Raw genomic sequence first — 19,307 nt, forward strand, 5'->3', positions numbered from 1 at the left:
CAGCAGGAGGGAGTGGGGTCCAGTGGTTAGAGCAGTGGGACTGGGAGTCAGGACTCCTGGGTTCCATTCCCAGCTTTGCCACAGACTTGTTGTGACCTTGGGCATGTCGGGGGGGCTGATCCTGCCCCATGTTTTGTAGCGCGCTCGGAGCCCCTCCAGCGAGACGTGTGAGACCAAGGGGTGTCGATGCTGATGCCTCTGTCACCATCTCTCAGGTGCCCCCAGAATCCGTCCAGTCCCACGCAGGCAGGCAGCAGGATTTCTGCCCCGCAGAGTGCCCTCGATGCCTGCTGCTGGCTGGGAGCACAAGGCCTTTCTGTGCGGCTTTAGCGTCTCTCCAGTCCCCGGGGAAGCTGGCCGACCGAGCAGGTTGTCCCTGCCTGATTACGTCCCCCTCCGCCCTGCCCTAAGAGAAAATGAGCCGTCCATCCCCATACACCCCCTCTGTCCATCCCGATGCATCTCCCCCTGTCTGACTGTCTACCCATACAGCTTCACCTATCCATCCCCATGCAGTCTCTCCATCTATATGCCTACCCCCACCTGTCTGTCCATCCCCACGCACCCCATCTGTCTACCCATCTATACCTATAACCCTATCTATCTGTCCATCCATCTCCACACACCACCATCTGTCTGTCTGTCCATCCACTCCTGTGCACCCCCATCTATCTAAGGTCCTTACCTGCCCCCCCTTATCTTAGTAACCAAGTGCTTCATCCTCACAGCCCCCCTGGGAGGCAAGACAGTGCAGTTAGTCTCATTGTCCAGGGGGAGACTGAAGCACAGAGAAGCTAAGTGAGTTGCCCAAAGGCACGCAGGAAGTCTGTGGACGAGCAGGGACTTGAACCCGGGTCTCCCGATTCCCAAGCTTGCCCCCTAACGACTGTGTGAATACAGGGGGTTTCTGAGACCCGCTACCGTCCCGCCTGGAACAGTGCGGCATAGTTTATTACTGAGTTAATTATGAATCAGTCTGATAATGCCTACCCAGTCACTGAGTTATTAATCAGGGTATTGGGTGTGTGCTTATGGGGAGAGATCAATCAATAAGTGATGGCTCCCACTGAATAATGGAAAGCTCCGGTCTTTCCTCTTGGCTCGCCCCGGCCCTCGGTGTCTTGTGGCACCCCCCCTGCCCCCCTCCTCTCTGGCCTTGGCGCGTGCAGGCCGCTGCAAGCCTTGTCCTCCGAGCCTGAGGCTTTCCCATCTCACCCCCCTCTCTGCTTCCCTCCTCTGGCTGCCCCGTCCACCACAAGCTGCTTGGCTGCCCTTCCAGGCCCTTGGCAGCCTGTCCCCTCCCTCCCTGCCATCCCGCATTCTCTCCCCCCTCCGCTCAGCCCATAGTCCCAGCCTCCAGCACCCACCTGGTCCGTTCTCACACCAGCCCCTTGGCGCTCTCTCCCGTGCTGCCCCATGCGCCCGGGAGGAGCTCACTGCGAACATCCGCGAAATGAGCTCATCTCCTCCCGCACGGCCCTCCTTACACCTTCAGAACTCCTCTGCCGGCTCTGGCCTGCGGCCATGCTGCGAGCCCGGCCCCCCAGCCTGAGCAGGGGGGTGCTCACTGCGCTCCCCCAGCTGGCTGGGTCTGGCTGGTCTTGCGTTTAGATTGTCAGTTCGTTGGGGCGGGGGCCGTCTTTGTTCTGGGTTTGTACAGCGCCTGGCGCCAGGGGAGCCTGGTTTGTGACTGGGGCTCCTGGGTGCTACCGTAATACACCTAATCAATAATGTACATCACCTAGCACTGTGAGGACCTGGTTTGTGACTGGGGCTCCTGGGTGCTACCATAATACACCTAATCAATAATGTACATCACCTAGCACTGTGAGGACCTGGTTTGTGACTGGGGCTCCTGGGTGCTACCATAATACACCTAATCAATAATGTACAGCGCCTAGCACCGTGGGGACTTGGCTCACGAATGAGACACCTCGGCGCTACCCCAGTGCAAACAGTGATAATAATATTGTTTTGACACATCGAGCGCTGCGTGTGGGTCGTTTCCCAATGCTCTGACTGGTCTCTGCTGTAAGGTCTGCAGTGAGGCCTGGCCCCTGGGGCATTTGCACGCAAAGCAGGAGGTGCTGGATAAATTGGGGTGGGGAATGGGTTGTAGAGCATTTCTCCTGGAGGGGCTAGTGGTTAAAGCAGGGGGCTGAGAGCCAGGACTCCTGGGTTCTATTCCCAGCTCTGGGAGGGGAGTGGGGGCTAGTGGGTTAGTTGAGGGGAGATGGAGGCTGGGAGGACTGGTAATCAGTCCCCTGGGTTCTATTCTAAGGGGCTGGTGGGCCCTCTTGGTGCCTCAATTTCCCCATGCAGCTTCAGTAGCCTTTTGGGAGAGGTGGCAGGCTCTTGGGGGGGATGCCTGCAGGGGTCCTGCTGCTGCTGCCGTCTCACCCCGTCTCTCTCTTGGTTGCAGGCCCGATCGCCATGAAGAAGACGCACACATGTAAGTACAGTTCCCACCAACGGGCCTCTCCCCCTTTGCACTGTCCCAGGCATCCTGCCCCAGTGGGGGTCTCGGGCCCTGCCCCTAATTGGGGCACAAGGGAGATCTGCAAAGCCCAGCACAGCCTAGACCCTCTCAGCACAGCCTAGACCCACAGCAGAGGCAGTGTGGCCTAATGCCCTGAGCAAGGGGGACTAGGACTCCGGATATTGCTGAAATCAAGCCAGGCACCCGCACCGTGCCTCAGTTTCCCTCCTGTACAGTGCAGACAGTGATACCTGGCTGACTCTCGGGAGTTGGGCAGTTCTTTGCTCATGACTACGGTTCTGTTTATCAAGGGCTAATAAGCAAGGGAGAGGTTGGTTAATTAATTATAGAGTCTTGTAATTCCCAGGAGCTCAATAGCTGGTTGATATTAGTCTGTGGCCCCTTCTCGCAATGTAGATGCAGCCAGCTCACGCCTGAAATGGGCTCCTGCCGTCTGTTCACCCTTTGTGACAGCAGGGTAGAGTTACCACTGAAACTCGCTTACCACTTAGCAGCCGGCTTTGTCTCAGGGCTGTAAAACCCACCTGCTGGCTTGGATAGCTGCTGGGCCTCGCGGGGGGGATTGACATAGAGGGGGAGGGGAGGGTGGCACCTTGGGAGCGGGTAGTGAAAATGGAGCGGTCCAATGAGCTCGGCCGACACAAACTAATCAAAGCGGAAGTGGGACGTTGGTCCAGAGTGCCCCAGGTTCCTCCCCACGCAGGGGGTGCCAGTGCTGAGCATGGGTCTTTAGGAACTGACCCACGCGGGAGGGGTGAGATCTTTAGCAGGTGGTGGAACAGTCTTGTCCCAGCTTTGATGAGCCGGTGTGTTGGGGCACAGGCGGGAGCTGTCCGGAGAAGCAGGATGGAGGCCAAGAACCCAGACACCGCCCCCCCCCCTCGCTCACAAGAGGAGCGGATAGATCTTGCATGTATTACACCCAGCTCCTTCTGTATTTGCTGTTCCAATGTCTCTTTGGCTGGGCCGACGGAAACGGGGACAACGCTGGGGATATTTCCAAACAGGGTTGGGTAAACACCATCCTTGCAATATCGGCTTCACAAGTCTCTTGCAAGCCAGATTTCTCTGGCATCTGTGCCTGCCAAACCCTGCAGCAGCAGCCAGCGCTTGGTGCCGCACAGAAAGGCCACGTGTCCAGCCCTGTGATGCCACCCAGCGATTCCTTCCTGACCCTGAAGGCCTGAAGCATGGGAGTTGCCATCGTTAGAGTATCGCCTGGTGTGCTCTGTCTCCCTCTGGTGGCTGGATTATGCAAAGAGGTTGAGTCGGCCGCTGCCTCTGGGCTACCAGATGAGCTGCAGCTGAGGCTCGTGTGTTCGGAACGAGGGGGCTGTGGGTTCGGTGCCTGCTCAGGGGTATTGTGGTGTTAGCTGGCAGAGTGGCAGATGGAGGGTCTCAACCCACGAGGAGGGAGATTAAGGGCGCAACCAGCTGTGGGGTCTTAACGCACACCCAGCTACGGGGTCTTAGTGCCAATGGTTGTTTCACCCCCTAGTGGTAGGCCCTGGTGACTGCAACAACCTGCCCCTGAAGACCAAAGCCTCCATCCTGTACCCACTCCTGGCCTCGCCACTGGCTTAGACTGAGCGCGCGGGGCAAGCTGTGGCTAGCCAGCCCTGAGGTGCTCAGAGCCAGCCCTGCCTTGGCAAGCTCCAGGTCTGGGTGCCCGCCTGTCTGCAGCCCCTGCCTTTCCTTTTCTCCGCGGGCTGCCTTGTTTAACCCCCTGCTGCTGGGGCTGGCTGGGCCTAGTTTCTCCTTGGCTCTGCCTGGGGGCTCCCTCTCAGCCAGAGCCCCTGCCGTGCGTGGTGGGGAGGGGGGGGCGAGGCAAAGGCAGGCGCTGCGGTGAGCGGCAGGTTTGGTTTTCACAGCGCTGCGGTTAACTTGTCCCGAGGTGTGAATGCTCCTGAGGCCGGGGTGGGGGGGAGAAGGAAGTCTGGAGGGGGGTGCTCTCTCCCCAGCCCACCTGCTGCAGAGGCTGGTCCCCCTCCCCCCACCTCGCCACAGGGAGAGAACCAAAGCACAGCTGCCCCCGGGGCTGAGCTGGGGTGGGGGAGGGGGAAGGTGCAGGCCACTTCCTCAGGAGGGTCCCGGGGGGGTGGGGATCTGGCTGGGCGGATGGGGACCATGCCAAGGCAGTGGGCGTTGTATTAGCTGAGCCCTTCCCAGCGGGCTGCGCGGCTCCGTTGGTGTCTGCGTTGCGCCTGGGAGGGGGTGGGTGAGGGCGGGCGTTAGCAGGGCCCTGGCTGGCGCAGGGGGTTGTCATGGGACTGGAGAACCTGCCGCCTCTCCAGTTCGAGCCCTGCTTCCGTGAGCTGAGGGGGGCCAGGTCCCATCTGGCTCCTAGGGGACCCCTCCCTGCACCTCCCCCCGGACGAGGACCCTGAGCTGAGAGACCAAAGGACTTGGTGAGCCATAGGCGCCCATCTCACCCGCTGCAGGGCCTAGGCATTTCAGGAGATGTGTATTGTTGTGGGGTGCCCCTCAGCCGGGGCCTGCTTTGCTGCTCTTCAGAGACAGCAGGCGTCTGTGCCCCCGGGAGCTGCGCGCCCTGCCGATGCATCGGGCCCTTGGCGCTGGGGTTGGGAACTGGCCGGAAACCTTTCTGTGCAGGTGCAGGGCAAACCACAAGGGTTTCCACTGCAGGTGTGCGAGCGCCCTCCCTCAGCCCAGCCCTTCCCCTGCAGCCAGGCGCACGGTGGGTGTGCACTGAGCTTCGCCATGCACACCATCAGGGAGGCAGCACTGCCTAGCGGTCAGTTGAAGGGGCTGGGCGGCAGGACTCCTGGGTTCTAGTGCCGGTTGTAGGAAGGGAGTGCGGTCTAGTGGTTATAGCAGAGGGTACTATGAGTCAGGACTCCTGGGTTCTAGTCCCGGTTGTAGGAAGGGAGTGCGGTCTAGTGGTTATAGCAGAGGATACTGAGAATCAGGATTCCTGGGTTCTAAAGCGCCATCTCCCCACCTGTAAAACAGGATGACACAGACCTCCCAGCAGCTGAATGCACTAATGCTTCTCCTTGGACGGACCTTGTTAGAGCAGAGCAGGGACGGTTGCCATTGCTTAGTCTGCCGTCTGTCATCTCCCTGCCGCCCCCTGATGGCGGCTCTGGTGCCTTGCGAAGTCTCCACTCGCCCTGAGCTTGCCGGGGAAGTGGCCGGGCCTGGGTCTGTTGACGTGAGTGCGCGGCGTTTCCCGTGTCGCCGGCGCTCCAGGGTTAGACGTGCTGACTTGATACCCGCACCGTGGGATCAGTGCGCTGTGTATGCCAGGCGGCGACACTGGGGAAGCATGAGCAGCACGGAGAGGATCGGTATATAAAGAGCCGGGGCCCCGGAACTCAATGTAATTCACTAGGAGAGAACTGGAGTGATTTTAAAGGGCTGGGATTGTATTTAGTATTTTTTTGGTGACCCCATTTGGACCAATAGCGGTATAGATTTGCCTCGCACCCAGTAAAACCCACATTAACCTCTGGCATCTTCCTCCCCCCTCCCCCCCCATCTATAAAACCCTAGTTCGTTCCATTCGGCCTCGCTAATATTCCCTTGCATACAAAATTCTTCTCGGTTCCCTTGTCCCACCCTGTTGTGTTGAACGGCTGCCACGTTCCACACCAGAGGTGGACGCATTGCAGCGCCGTCACACGCCCAGAGTTCCTGAAGTGTGCTAGGCTGCAGGGTGCTGTAGACAGGGCGGATGCAGTGCTGCCGTTCACGTCGGGGGCGGGGGGGGGGTTGGTTTTCCCTGTGTCACTGAGGCTCTGGGATGCAGAGCTGAGGCGCTGTTGTGTCTCACGCCTTGGGCTCGATCCGCACGTGGGTTACCAAGACGGCACACAAACCGCACGGCCGCTCACTGTGGCCCCGCCGGCCTCCACGTCCTCCCACCCTGCCGATCGGTGTAGCGGTTTCAAGCCTGACGCAGCTAACAACTCACCACATGGCCAAGCCGGGGCCCTGGGAGCGAAGTTGATGATTCTGCCCTCTGGGCTGTGGCTGGAGGGAAAGCAGGTCACAAAATGACACCAGAAGTTAGTGGGGGGGGGGGGGGGGGGGAGGGGAAGATGCGTGTATCTATATACACACACGATTTAGTTGGGAATTGGTCCTGCTTTGAGCAGGGGGTTGGGCTAGATGACCTCCTGAGGTCCCTTCCAACCCTAATCTTCTATGATATAAAAAAGACTTGGTTAAATTCACTGAGGGATTGAGGCGCCTGGGTTCTGCTCCTGACTCTGGGAGGGGAGTGCTCCCTAGTGGTTAGAGCACGCTGCCAGGAGCCAGAACTCCTGGGTTCTCTCCTCAGCCCTGGAAGGGAAGTGATTAAAATAGGGCAGCTGGGAACCAGAACTCCTGGATTTGTCTCTTGCCAGCTCTGGGAGGAGAGTGGGGGGGCTAGTGGGTAGCGCCAGCGGCGGGGAATTAGGACTCCTGCACCCTTTTCCCTGCTCTGTACAAGGGATGGAGTCTAGAGAGGCTTGAGAGGGGAAAGCTAGAAGAAGATCGGAATACCTGGCCTCTGATCGTAGCTTGACCCCACTTGTTGCAGGGCAAGTCACCCCCCCCCCCACACACACACACTTTGTGCAGCGCCTCAGTTTCCCTGGTTTTGAAATGGGGAGCCTGGTGCCCAGTGCTTAATTTGTGCCAGAGTTTGCCAGGGCTGAGCCCCGGCGCCTCTGGGCCTGGCGGTTCAGCGCCCCGGCGCCTCTGGGCCTGGCGGTTCAGCGCCTCTGGGCCTGGCGGTTCAGCGTCCCGGCGCCTCTGGGCCTGGCGGTTCAGAGCCCCGGCGCCTCTGGGCCTGGCGGTTCAGTTATGAAGGTAAAATATTTGCTTGAGCCCCGTAGGGTGACCAGACGTCCCGATATTCAGTCGTCTGTCCCGCATCCCAACGGCTGTATGGTCAGGATGCCATTTGTCCCGAAATTCTGGCTCGGGGCTTTTTTTTTTTTTTTTTTGCTTCGGCGGCGCTCCGGACCTGCCCCCCCCCCATGTGTCCCGATATTTTGTTCATGTAATCTGGTCCCCCTGGAGCCCCGGCATCTCTTTCATTACAAATCAAGCACTGCTGGTGCCGACCCATCGCCCGGGGGGCTGTGAGTGTGTCGGAAAGAGCCCTGTGCTGGAGAGGGGGGCACAGGTTTTAATGCAGGAGAGAGTCACGGGCTCTCGCCGGAGAAGCACGGGCTGGCCGGGCCCAGGGCTCGAACCCCCAGCCATGCCACCCCCCTCTCCCCCAGCCCTTCGCACTCAGCAATGGAAACTCGGCCTCTTGTGGCTTGTGGCTTTGGAACTTTCCAGTCAGTTGCCATTGGTTAGCCCCAGTGCATGGCGGGGGCCCTGATTGGCCGGGGGGGACGCCTGTCAACCGGTCTTGCAAAGCCACCTGTGCTGGCGAGTCTGCTTTCAAATGCAAGCAGCCCTGGGCAGAGCATGGCACCCCGGGCCCCGCGCTGAGTTCCCCAGCTGGCAGCCATAGGCAGGTGCTGCCGGTGCCATCCCCAGCCGAAGCCGCCCCGCAGAGCCGCTCGCGCCGCCGGCACCATGAGAGGTGGGTGGTTTTGGGGGGAGATGGGAGATAAAGGGCCACCTGGAGCAGCGAGCTGGAGGGCTCTGAGCTGAACGTGTGTGGCACGGACGCAGCCCTGTCTGCCTGCCTGTGGCGGCGAGGGGGGGTTACGGCACAGGGCTGGCAGGCGGGACGCCTGGCTTCTCGTGCCCTGCTCTAGCGGGGAGCGGGGTCTAGTGGTTAGAGCAGGGGAGATTGGCGGTCAGGACTCCTGGCTTCTCGTGCCCTGCTCGAGCGGGGTCTAGTGGTTAGAGCTGGGGAGATTGGCGGTCAGGACTCCTGGCTTCTCGTGCCCTGCTCTAGCAGGGAGCGGGGTCTAGTGGTTAGAGCTGGGATGTGAGAGTCAGGACTCTGGGTTTCTCTTGCCCCTCTCTAGGAAGGTGAGGGGTTTGGTATGTAGCAGACGGGTGGCAATCAAGTCTCCTGGGCCAAGATTGTCAAAGGGGGCTAGTGATTTTGGGAGCCTGACTTGAGACACTGTGATGGGGCTGGACTGAGACCATTCAGGACAGCTGCCCCATGTAGATCGGGCTCCTTTAAGGGGCTCCCCGAATCAGTAATTATTTTTGGAAATCTTGGCCCCTTGTTCCTTGCTCTGGGAGGGAAGTACGGTCTAGCAGTTAGTGAGTTAGACAGTGGAGTCTGGAAGTTAGGACACCTGGGTTCTGTCCTTGGCTCTGGGAGGGGAGTAGGAGTTAGTGGTTGGAGCAGAGTGGGGCCAGGGAGTCAGGACACCTGGGTTCTGTCCCTGGTTCTGCCGCTCGCTCACTGTGGGACCTTGAACAATCACAACCCCTGTCCGTGCCTCAGTTTCCCCATCTGTAAAATGGTGATAAAAGTCCGCCCAGCTCGCTGGGGGGTTATTGCGAGGCTGAGTCGATTTGCATTGGCAGGCCGTTTCCTGCCCCTCGGACGGAAGGTGCTATGTACGATTCCCATCCAAAATCTTCCTTCAGGTGGGGAAGGCCTGGCTCGGGGGGCTGAAGTCCGGCTTCTACCAGCCACAACCCATCTGAATGCAGCTTTTCAGAGCAGCTCAGGGTGTCGGACGTGTGTGGGTGCTGAGTTCGTTTGCCGATGTGCATGCTAGGGAATGGTGCGCTGACTGAGTGGCAGGGCTCTGGCCAGATGTCCAGGGGCTTCTGGGTCATTAGCATCCCGGAGGGGTCGAGGTCCAAATGGACCATGGAGATTGAGCTCCCCTCTCTCTCTAGGGCTGAGGCATGGACGGCAGGCTTGGAGGCTACCGATTCTATGCCGTTCCGCACTTCCCAGCTGGCTGTTTGACAAGCCCCCTGTCTGTCATTGCGACCACGTCCCTCATGGCCTGATTTCCCCCCGCAAACCGGATCCTGATCTCGGTCACCCCCGCTGTGTAAATGTTCTGGCCATCGGTGGGGTCACTCCGCATTGATGCGGAGAACAGGATCCGGCCCGTCGGGTTCTGAAGCTGGCGTTTGGAAGGCAGAATGTAAACGGTTTCCCAAACTGGGATGTCCTCTCCTCTCGGTTCCGAAAGAGCCATGCCAGCATCACAGCCCACGCGGGTTCCCGAGGAATTCCCATGGCAGGGGGCTATGGACCCTCCCTGGGGTTTGCAGACGGGTTGGAACAGCTGGTCTGTGAGCTTGGATCTGCACGTTAGCAAGGGGAGCCTGCTTTTCACGGCGGGGGGGGGGGGGGTGAGAGATGTGTCTTGTGTGTGTGTCTGTCTTTGTCTTTTTTATATATATATATATATATATATGTGTGTGTGTGTGTGTAGATTAACAATGTGTGTATTTGTGTGTGTGTCTGGATTAATCGTGTGTATGTTTGTGCATGTCTTTGCTTTTGTGTGTACCTGTCTGTGTTTTGATATATAATATGACTGTGTGGGTCTGTCTGCCTGTCTGCATCTTTTTTTAATATGTGTGGGGACCTTGTCTGTGTGTGTCTATTCTGATACAGAATGTGTGTGTGTGTGTTTATTTGTACATCTTTGCTATTGTGTATATGTGTGTGTCTAGGTTGCGATAGATAATGTCTTTGGTTTCCTGTGTGTATGTGTGTGTGTCTCTGGATTTAGCGTGTGTGTATTTGTGTGTGTGTGGGGGGGGGGGACAGGGGACAGGGCGCATCGCAGCAGCTGAACCTATCTAAAGCTGCCCCATACAGCGGAGTTCCTATTGTGTTGATACACCCCTCCTTTCCCTTTTCCTTTTCAACGCGGATTGGCTTCCGGTCCCGTTTCCCCCCTTTCAGAAGGGATGTGTGTCAATTACATGCATGTCATCCCCGGCTGTGGAACAGGGGGGTGTAGATCAGCCCACAGAAGTATTGAGGGCGAGGCGGGGAGCCCAGCTCTTAAGCTGGCTTCTGCAGGCCTCGCAGCTTTCGCCCGGCTCCGAGCAGTGACGGATGAATCCCCGGACACCCCCGGCCCCGTGCGCTGTGGCACAGCTCCTTGTCAGCTAACGAACAGGCCGAAAGGCCTGGAGAAAGTGGACAAGGACAGAACCAGCGCGATTGCCGCCCTGGCAAGAGCGCGGCACCATAGGCTGGAGCCGCTGTGCTTGTGCTCCTAGCCGATGCCCGGTGCTGAGCCAGCAACCCACGGCTGGGAGCAGGGCTAGATTTTAGAGAGACTGGGGTGGATGAGAGGGCACAAGGAGCTGGTGTGGCTGGGGGGAGCCGTGCGGGGAGCTGGGGGGGGCAGGCATGAGGCATGAGGACCCAGTGTCCAACAGGGTGATGGAGGGAGGATCTGAGGGGGGCGTGAGGAAATGGGGGGCTTGTGGAAAGCAGAGGGGGCACAGGCATGAGGGCATGAGGACCTGGAAAGGGGGTGGGTAGCCTGGGGAGGGGCACAAAGGTGCGAGGACCCAGTGTCAGGGGGATCAGAAGCTGGGGAGGTGAGGAGCTGGGTCTGGGGAAGGCTGTGGGAAGCTGAGAGGGTGGGTGCAGGTACCTGGGGAGGTGGGAAACCTGAGGGAGGGGTGTGAGGAGCCAGTGTCAGAGGGGGGGCACCTGGCAGTGGGGAGTTGGAAAGCGTGGGGGCAGGTGCGAGGGACCAGGGTCTCAGTGAGGCATGTGGGAAGCTGGGGGGGGGCACAGACATGGGGACCTGGTGTTGGGGGGGGGGAAACGTATAGGAAGCGGGGGGGGGCAGGCCATGTGGGAAGTTGGGGGGGCATAGACACGAGGACCCGGTGTGGGGGGAGCGGTGTGGGAAGCGGGGGGGGGGCGCAGACACGAGGACCTGCTGTGGTGGGGATGTGGGAAGCTGGGGGGATGCAGATGTGAGGACCTGGCCGGGGGGAGGGCGTGTGGGAAGCGGGGGGGGGGGGCACAGACGCAAGGACCTGATGTGTGGGGGGGAACGTGTAGGAAGCTGGGGGGGCGCGCAGATGCGAGGACCTGGCCGGGGGGCGGGGAGGGGGGGCGCACAGACACAAGGACATGGTGTGGGGGAGGTGGAAAGCCTGGGGGGCGGGGGCGAGACTGAGGCCAACGTTTTCAGCATTCGGGTACCTGACTTTGCCGGCCTCAAAGGGCGCTGATTTCCAGGGGGGTGGGGGCTCAGCACTGTCTGAAAATCAGCCCCTTTACGGTGTCTCAAGTGGGGCCCAGAAAACCAGAAGCCGCCTTTGAAAACCTCAGCCTAGCAACCTGTCCACACGGTCGCCCAGGGAGACTCTGGGAGAGCCAGGAATTGAGCCCAGCTCCCTCAAGTTCCAGAGCAGCACCCTAACCACCCCAACCTCTCTGTTGAATTTCCCAAGGATTTAGGCAGCTGATTTTGGCAGCTCCTTATGCAAATCCCGAGCTTAGGCTCCTCGAGCCAGATAATTCCCTCTCACCCTGGTAACTCCAGTGACCTCACCCCGGAAGGAAGTAACCCATAGATAACAGAGACATGGGCAAGCCCCTATCAGGGCACTGAATCCATTTCCCTGCTGTGCATGCTAGCCCCCGGATCCTGCTTCTCTTCCCTTCGTTCTGTGGTTCGGCATGCCACCCTGTTTGAACCGGGACCCCCCCCATAGTTCAGAGGGGCACTCCCTGCTTCTTGCCCTGATGCTGAGTCTAGGCCCAGGATTGGAGATCTCACCCTCCCGCCACCCGCCCTGAAAGAATCGGGCCTTTGGCCCCAGGGGAACAAATATCTCCTCACCCACAGAACCTTTGAATTCCCACCCAGGCTCCCAGCCTGTTCTTATGTCACTGACTCTTCAGGGACGTTTTAGTCTCACTAGGCCAGATGCTGGGCTGATGTGAATCGGTGTCACTCCGTCTAAGTTCCATTAGCTGGGATCTGCCCCGTTCATGTCAATGGGGCGATGCGGATTGACACCAGTTAGGGGGCTGGCCCATTGACGTCAATGGAGCTGTGCTATTTTACTCAGGTTGAGGATCTGTTCCATTGACGTCAGTGGAACCAGCTGGGGAGGTGGCCCGTTGACATCAAAGGAACTGCGTCCATTTACGCCAGCTGGGGTTCTGGCCCAGCACGTTGTTCCATTTTTGCCCCTGTGCGAGTGGGACAAATGGTCTTATTTAAAACCCCAGTGAAATTTTATTGAGTGTCCGATGTCACGCCCCTCACTGGCTTTTAGCAGACCCTAAAATCGACAAGGTACAATAAAAATATCCAAAAAGAAATTAACGAAGCTAAAATAGATAAAGGAATGGCCTACCTAGAGCTAGTGTAGACACCACTGAGAATGCAATCCTATTCCTTCAGCCCTCGACTGAGCTCAGAAACGCCCCGACACGACAATCCTCTGGCAGCGACCTTGAGCAGTTCAACCCACAGGTACTTGAAGTCCCAATCCTGCAGTAGGATCTGTGCTAGGGGACCCCTGCACCCATGCGGATCTGACCAATGTTTGTGATCTCGCTAGCTTGGCAATTTGTCACATCCTTGCCCCGGACCTGAAAACTGTTTCTTGCGCATGACGGAGGGAAATCTGATGGTTTGTGTTTCTAAAGGTTTAAAACAACAACAACAACAACAACAAAAGCAGATGAATTTAGGGGTTTGGAACAATTTAACTCCTTTGGGGAGGGTGGATGTCTTTGTTCCTCTTTGCCCCACGTATACAGCGCTGACCTCTCTTCGGGCTGCAAATACTCTGTAGAGCGCATTGGTCCTGGGAAACCTGTAACCTCGTCCCACGTCCCCACCTGTGATTATGATTTATTTATATTTCAATAGCATCTCACGGCCCCAGTTGAGATCTGGGCCACATTGTGGTAGGTGCTTCATGAACACAGAGAGAGACAGACTCTGCCCGAAGAGCTCACAGTCTTTAAATAGGTTTCAGAGTAGCAGCCGTGTTAGTTTGGATCCGCGAAAAGAACAGGAGTACTTGTGGCACCTTAGAGACTAACACATTTATTTGAGCATAAGCTTTCGTGGGCTACAGCCCACTTCTTCAGATGCATAGAATGGAACAAATATTGAGGATATATATATATACACATACAGAGAGCATGAAAAGGTGGGAGTTGTCTTACCAACTCTGAGAGGCCAATTAAGTAAGAGAAAAAAGTTTTAAATAGACAAAACAGGCAAAGTGTGGAAGGGGAAACTGAGGCACTGATCGGGGAAGTGACTCGCCCAAGGTTGCATAGCAAGTCGGGAGCATAGCAGGGAATAGAACCCAGGAGTCCTGGCTTCCAGTGCTGTGCCCAGATCATGAAACCTCACCCCCCCCCACCCCCGTCCTCTTGGGTCAGCGCTTGCTCCCGGCATGGAAATTCGGCTGGGTTTAGAACTTGCGTTAATGCCTTTGGCTCAGACTAGCTCACGGGGAGTTTCGTTTAAACAACTTTCTGAACAATTCCTTTCAAAAGAGCCCACCCCAGCCAGCCACCAACAGCTTTCCGGCCCCTTGTAGAAGTCAAGGTGGGGCTGGGCTTTCTCTCGGCTCTGGGTTCAACCAGACACCCCAGCTCTGACTTGGCTCAGCCCACCTGAGCTGGAGACCCTTTGCCCCTCACCCCCTTGCAGCCACTGCCCGTGGAGGGCCCTGGCAGCAGGCGAAATGGAACCTCGGGGCGGGAGGGGAAGGTTGTGGGTTTTCTGCATTCGATGCCACACGTACAGGTTAGTGCTGAAGAGGTGGAGGGAAAGTTGCTGATTAAGGTTTTTTTTGATCTGCCGAGGGACTCTGTGGTCTGGCTCTCTGTTCACCTCCCCTTTGCTCAGTTCATGCACTGCTCCCAGGCTGGGGCGGTCAGATGTGTCAGCGCCTTTAACTGCACTGGCCAGGAAAGGCAAAGCAAGAGCTGCAGAAATCTCTGATTATCAGCCCAATGGGCTCCTTCCTTCCTTGGTTTGTGGCTAGCAATGCTCAGCAGTCAGTAGCCAGATTCCCCTTTGCAGGGAGATGCAGTGTCTTCTAAGGCAGTGGAGCCCTGTGGATTTGAACCTCCTCCCCCTGAAAACAGCGGCAAAACTACGGCCAGATTCCCCCATCTCCATAGCTGGGTTAAATTCGTTTGAACCTCCCCTGTTTACGCCAGCTGAGGATCTGGCCTGGGCTGGTTTCGCTATTCACCAATGCAGTCTTCCTCCCCGCCCGTCTGCCTGCCCGGCTGTTGTGGGAATCTCCTGCGTCCCTCTGCCACTTGCCGTCAAAACCGGTTCCAGGCCCACCCTCGCCTGTTGCCGTTCCTTTGATGACATAACTCGCCCCACTCCACCGCGTGTCTGTGGGTGGCAGGAGATGGTTTCCTGAAGCCGTCTGAGGGCGTGGGAGCAGCAACCCCAAGCAGAGAGGACCCTAATAACAACTGTGGGCTGCTTTTCAGACCCTGCTGTCCCGGGACCAGGACACCTGGGTTCTATTCCTGGGCCGTGGGGGAGGTTGCCCCTGCATGCGTCCATGTCTCCACGAAGATGACACCCAGCTTCCCAGGGAAAAGCCGTGGAGAATCGCCCAGTATCGTTTGTTGTCCTTGCCTCCAAATTCCAGCCTGTGGATTCCGCTCCCCGTGGGGAAGTGGGTGATGGAAAGGGTCAGATGCCCCCAGTTTAGCCTATACCTTTCCATCTATCCGGGCTCTTAAACAGCTGCTGCCTCCCCTGATTCTCACACACCTCTCCCCTGAGCAGCCACTTGTCGGGTGGGCTCCAAGGGCAATGAGCAGCCCGAAGCCAGAGATTCCTAGAGGCCAAAGGCAGGGAGACCCCACTGAGCCTCCTGCAGTCCACTCTCTCCAGGGCTTTGGCCAGTCCTTCGATCAGGCTTCTGGGCTGTTAGATGTTCCCAGCAATTTCCAACTTCCGCTTCAGCCCCCAGCAGCACCCCAGGAGAACATCACTGCACTGCGGAGAGGGGGCCCCTCAGAAAATCTGGTTTAGTGTTTTGTTCTTGTTTTCTTCCCCCTAATCTTCTGGTGTGTGTTGTATACACCTGGGCAGAGCAAATGTGCTACTGTCGGAACCACAGACATAAAATCAACCCACCAAGCAAAGGGATTAAAATGTTTATTCTGTGTCTGTACTGCGCCCTGCACGGCAGGGTCCCGGTCTGTGGCTGGGACTCCTAGTGCTACCGTAATACACCTAATAAATAATAATGTACAGCGCCCAGCACAACTGGGTCCTGATCTATAACTGGGGGTCCTGAGTACAGATAGTATATGAGAAAAATTAGCTTATCAGTTTCTGCTCCCTTACATTTAATATCCCCTATTACTCACCCGATACCTCTGCTGGGCTCTCAGCCCACTTCATTCTTCTCTTAAAAACCATTCCAATTAATAATTGTCTGCTCCAGTAATTTGTGTGTTTTTAGAGTTGATGAATTTAAAAATAAAAAACCTCAAAGCCCATTCCCCCAGATACAGACCTGACCTTGGCTTGCCCTAGATACAGCGACTTACAGGATCTCTGTAAATTTGCAATAGGAAATTTCAGACCCTTTTTTCTTTCCAAGAGCCTTTTGAGAAACAACAGGCCAAATCCTTAGCTGGTGTAGATCAGTGTTGTTCCGTTGAAATCAAGGTAACAACCTGCTTTATACACTCTGAGGATCTGACCCAAATCCTTTGCTTCAAGATGTGTTGGGTTTTTTTTCGATTCATATTTTGTGTTACCAGAAAGAAAAATATTGCGACTCATAATAATGTTTCTAAGTGTGTCCCGGGTACTCGTATAGTTTCAATAGAATCGCTTTGAGGTTTTGCTTGTTGCGTGTGTAGAAAATGGGGAGACATCAGGGTGGATTGATTTAAATAGAAGCGATTTAAATCACCACTTTTAATCATAGGTTTCAGAGTCGCAGCCGTGTTAGTCTGTATCCGCAAAAAGAACAGGAGTACTTGTGGCACCTTAGAGACTAACAAATTTATTTGAGCATGGTTTAAATCAGCAAATAGGAAACCTTAATTTAAATAATCAAGTTTAATTGTGCTTTGTGTTTGTCCCTTTCAATTATCTTCCTAAAGAAAAATTGATTCTCATTGGTTAGTAACAATTAAAGCATGTTGCTTTGCAACTGAATATAGCCTTCACACTAAATTTGGTGCTGTTTTAGCTAACCAGGAGGCTACACTATGTCTACACACATTTATTTAAGCAATTTATTTATAGCACTTAACTTACTTTTATTCAAATTTTTACTTTTTTATGATATTAGAAAATGGTGAATGATGCCTTTCTCATTTACTATATGTGTTTAATTTTTTATTCATGATTTGTATCAAGCTGTATATGGATGGAAATTGCAATTCAAACAAAACTGCATAAAAGCAGCGTTTTCCATTTTTTAAGTTAGTTAAATAAAAATACCTTTAATGTGCTGGATTCATAAGAAACAAAAATAAGTGAATCAAAACATGTTTTGTATTTCAAACTAACTGATTTTCCTGGAAGATTTTAGAACTAATAGAGTTTGTCCTCTCACATCTTAGCTTTTATTCATAGATTGGAAAAGAGAAAAACAAGCTTTCCTGCTTTGTCAGCTCTCAGTTGGTTTCTTAACTTTGAATGAACTAGCCATTGAATTAGCTGAATAAACTGAAATGATGGAAGTGTTCTCTCTGCCTGTGCTCAAGAGGTTGCTGCTGTCAAAAGCTGATTTAGAACTACTTCAAACTCTGGTTGCAGGCGCTTAGCTGGTAACTTACACGAGTTCAGTGGTTTGACTTTCTTTAAAATTTGGCAGCTGCTTACTGCTTAATATTATTTTCTGCATTTCATTGAAATGATTTTAGTAGATTATAATGAGCGTAGGTCTTAACATAGGTGCAAATTTATTTTTAAATAGTTCACTTTAAAAAAAAAATGAACCTGTCTTTAATTTAAATTTAAAAATATGATTTTTTTTAAAGTTATTGATTTTTATCCAGCCTGGGAGGCATGTAGAACTGGAACTCTGATGTTAGGGCCTGATTCTGCATAGCGCTGAGTGCCTTCAACTTCCATTGAAGACGTTTTGCAATCTTTATAATTATGTGTATTGTGGTTGCACCCAGGAGCCCCAGTCACCATGGTACTAGGTGGGGTACCGAGACAGAACACAAAGATGATCTGAGTTTTGAGGAACCCATCATGGTGAAGCCATGCCACACGTTTTCTGCCTGGGGATTGTAGCGTTTGTGGTGTGGTTTAGCGCGTGTGTAACCCAAGAAGTAGATACAGCTGAATTCTGCCTTAGCTCTGGTAGAATTTCCACTGATCTAAGAATTCAAAGCTCTTAGGATAACTGGTTCCCAGACTGCATCTTCTTTGTTGTGTGGTTTTCTCTTAATGTTGTGAATCCCAATAACCATTGTAGTTTCCTAAAGGCAATATATAGAAGTGACTAAACTAGCTAGCCGTGCCCCGAATCAGGGTATTTGAAATGTTGTTCTGTAGTGAAAGCAATTGTAATAACGTAGTTTGAACTGATTTGCGAAAGTGATTTCATCTCCTGTGATCAGTTAACGTAAATATATTTAACTCTTGGGCAAAATGTAGTTTCCTTGTCAGTGATGTTCAAGCCTCTTATCTGAGGCACTGAGAATGTAATGAAAGTGTATTCATCGGGAGAGAGTTTTGCTTTGAAGGGAGGTGATAAACAGATACAGACAGAGAGAAGAATAAAGGGTGGTAGCAAGAGCTGAGGTTTCAGAGACTATATTGATGCGTTGGGTTCTTAAACCTGAAACTGCTTTTAAAATACATCTCTTTTCCATTCCCACATTTCAATTAGTGATGCCGTATTCAGATAAATACTCAGTGTTTTTTCCCAAAGCCTGTCAGTTGTCAGGGTGGGACAAAGAGGAGTGGGGTTCGTAGCAGTAAGTGAAATTTCACGGTTGTGTCTTTAATGGGAGCGCATATTTTGTCAAATTTCATCTCCAACTACATGTATATTTCCAGTAAGATCCAGGGCTACAGCTGTGTTCAAATCAGACACGGTATGAATTGGATGAATATGGGCTACAAAAGATTTACAAGGAATAGTTCTGCAAGCAGTTCTTTCTTTCTTTCTTAGAAATGGTAGCGATTTGGGGCCAGATTCTGCCTCCTGGCTAGACCAGACTAGACCTCTAGCCCCACCAGAATCCAAATGTGCTTGCAGACAAATTTATTTTTGATGCATGATTTTACCTCTGCAAACAGGAAATAATTATATTCTCCCCCCCCCGATATAAAATGCGTTGAGGTCTATGGATGAAAAGTGCTAGGTAAGAGCTAGGGGTTATTATTATTTCTTTATATTACACACAAAGGACGTGATGATGTGACTTCTAGAATCAGAGTCCCCTGGGATCTAGTGAAATGATTTAAGGTCTGGTGACCAAATGATTTAGAGGATTGATTAGATCTGCTGATTGAGAAGGGGGAAATGAAATAGCAGGGTTATAGAGTAAGGAGTAGATCTACAAGAATGGGTTGAACTCTGGAAAACGTGCCTTAGAGAGAGAGAGAGAGAGAGAGAGAGAGAGAGAGACTGAAGACGCTCAATCTACCGGTATTTCATTTATCCAAGAGAAGGTTAAGAGGTATTTTGATTATGGACAACCTGGGGAAGAGATTTTTGATCGTAGGTGGTTGGTTAATCTAGCAGAAAAAAGCAGAATTAAATCCAGTGTCTGGAAACTGAAGCTAGACAAATTCAGACTAGAAATAAGTGCACATTTTTAGCAGGGAGGGTAACTAACCATTGGATCAGTTTACCCAGGGCTGTGGTGGATTCTCTGTCTCGTGGAAATTCTCAGATCAAGACTGGATGCCTTTCTAAAAGATAAGGTTGA

The 19,307-nt window shown here is 54.1% G+C and overlaps 1 protein-coding gene across 1 annotated transcript in view; it reads left to right on the top strand.

The window, feature by feature from the left end:
* The first annotated feature begins 2,364 nt into the window (after positions 1-2,364).
* RORC (RAR related orphan receptor C) overlaps positions 2,365-19,307 on the top strand; it is a 45,812-nt gene continuing 28,869 nt past the window's right edge. Inside the window, exon 1 of the mRNA XM_065420148.1 lies at positions 2,365-2,452. Coding sequence (XP_065276220.1) covers positions 2,365-2,452 — 88 coding nt within the window. The remainder of the gene's footprint in view (positions 2,453-19,307) is intronic.

This window comes from Emys orbicularis, chromosome 20 (assembly GCF_028017835.1).
Source record: "Emys orbicularis isolate rEmyOrb1 chromosome 20, rEmyOrb1.hap1, whole genome shotgun sequence".
Taxonomy (NCBI): domain Eukaryota; kingdom Metazoa; phylum Chordata; order Testudines; family Emydidae; genus Emys; species Emys orbicularis.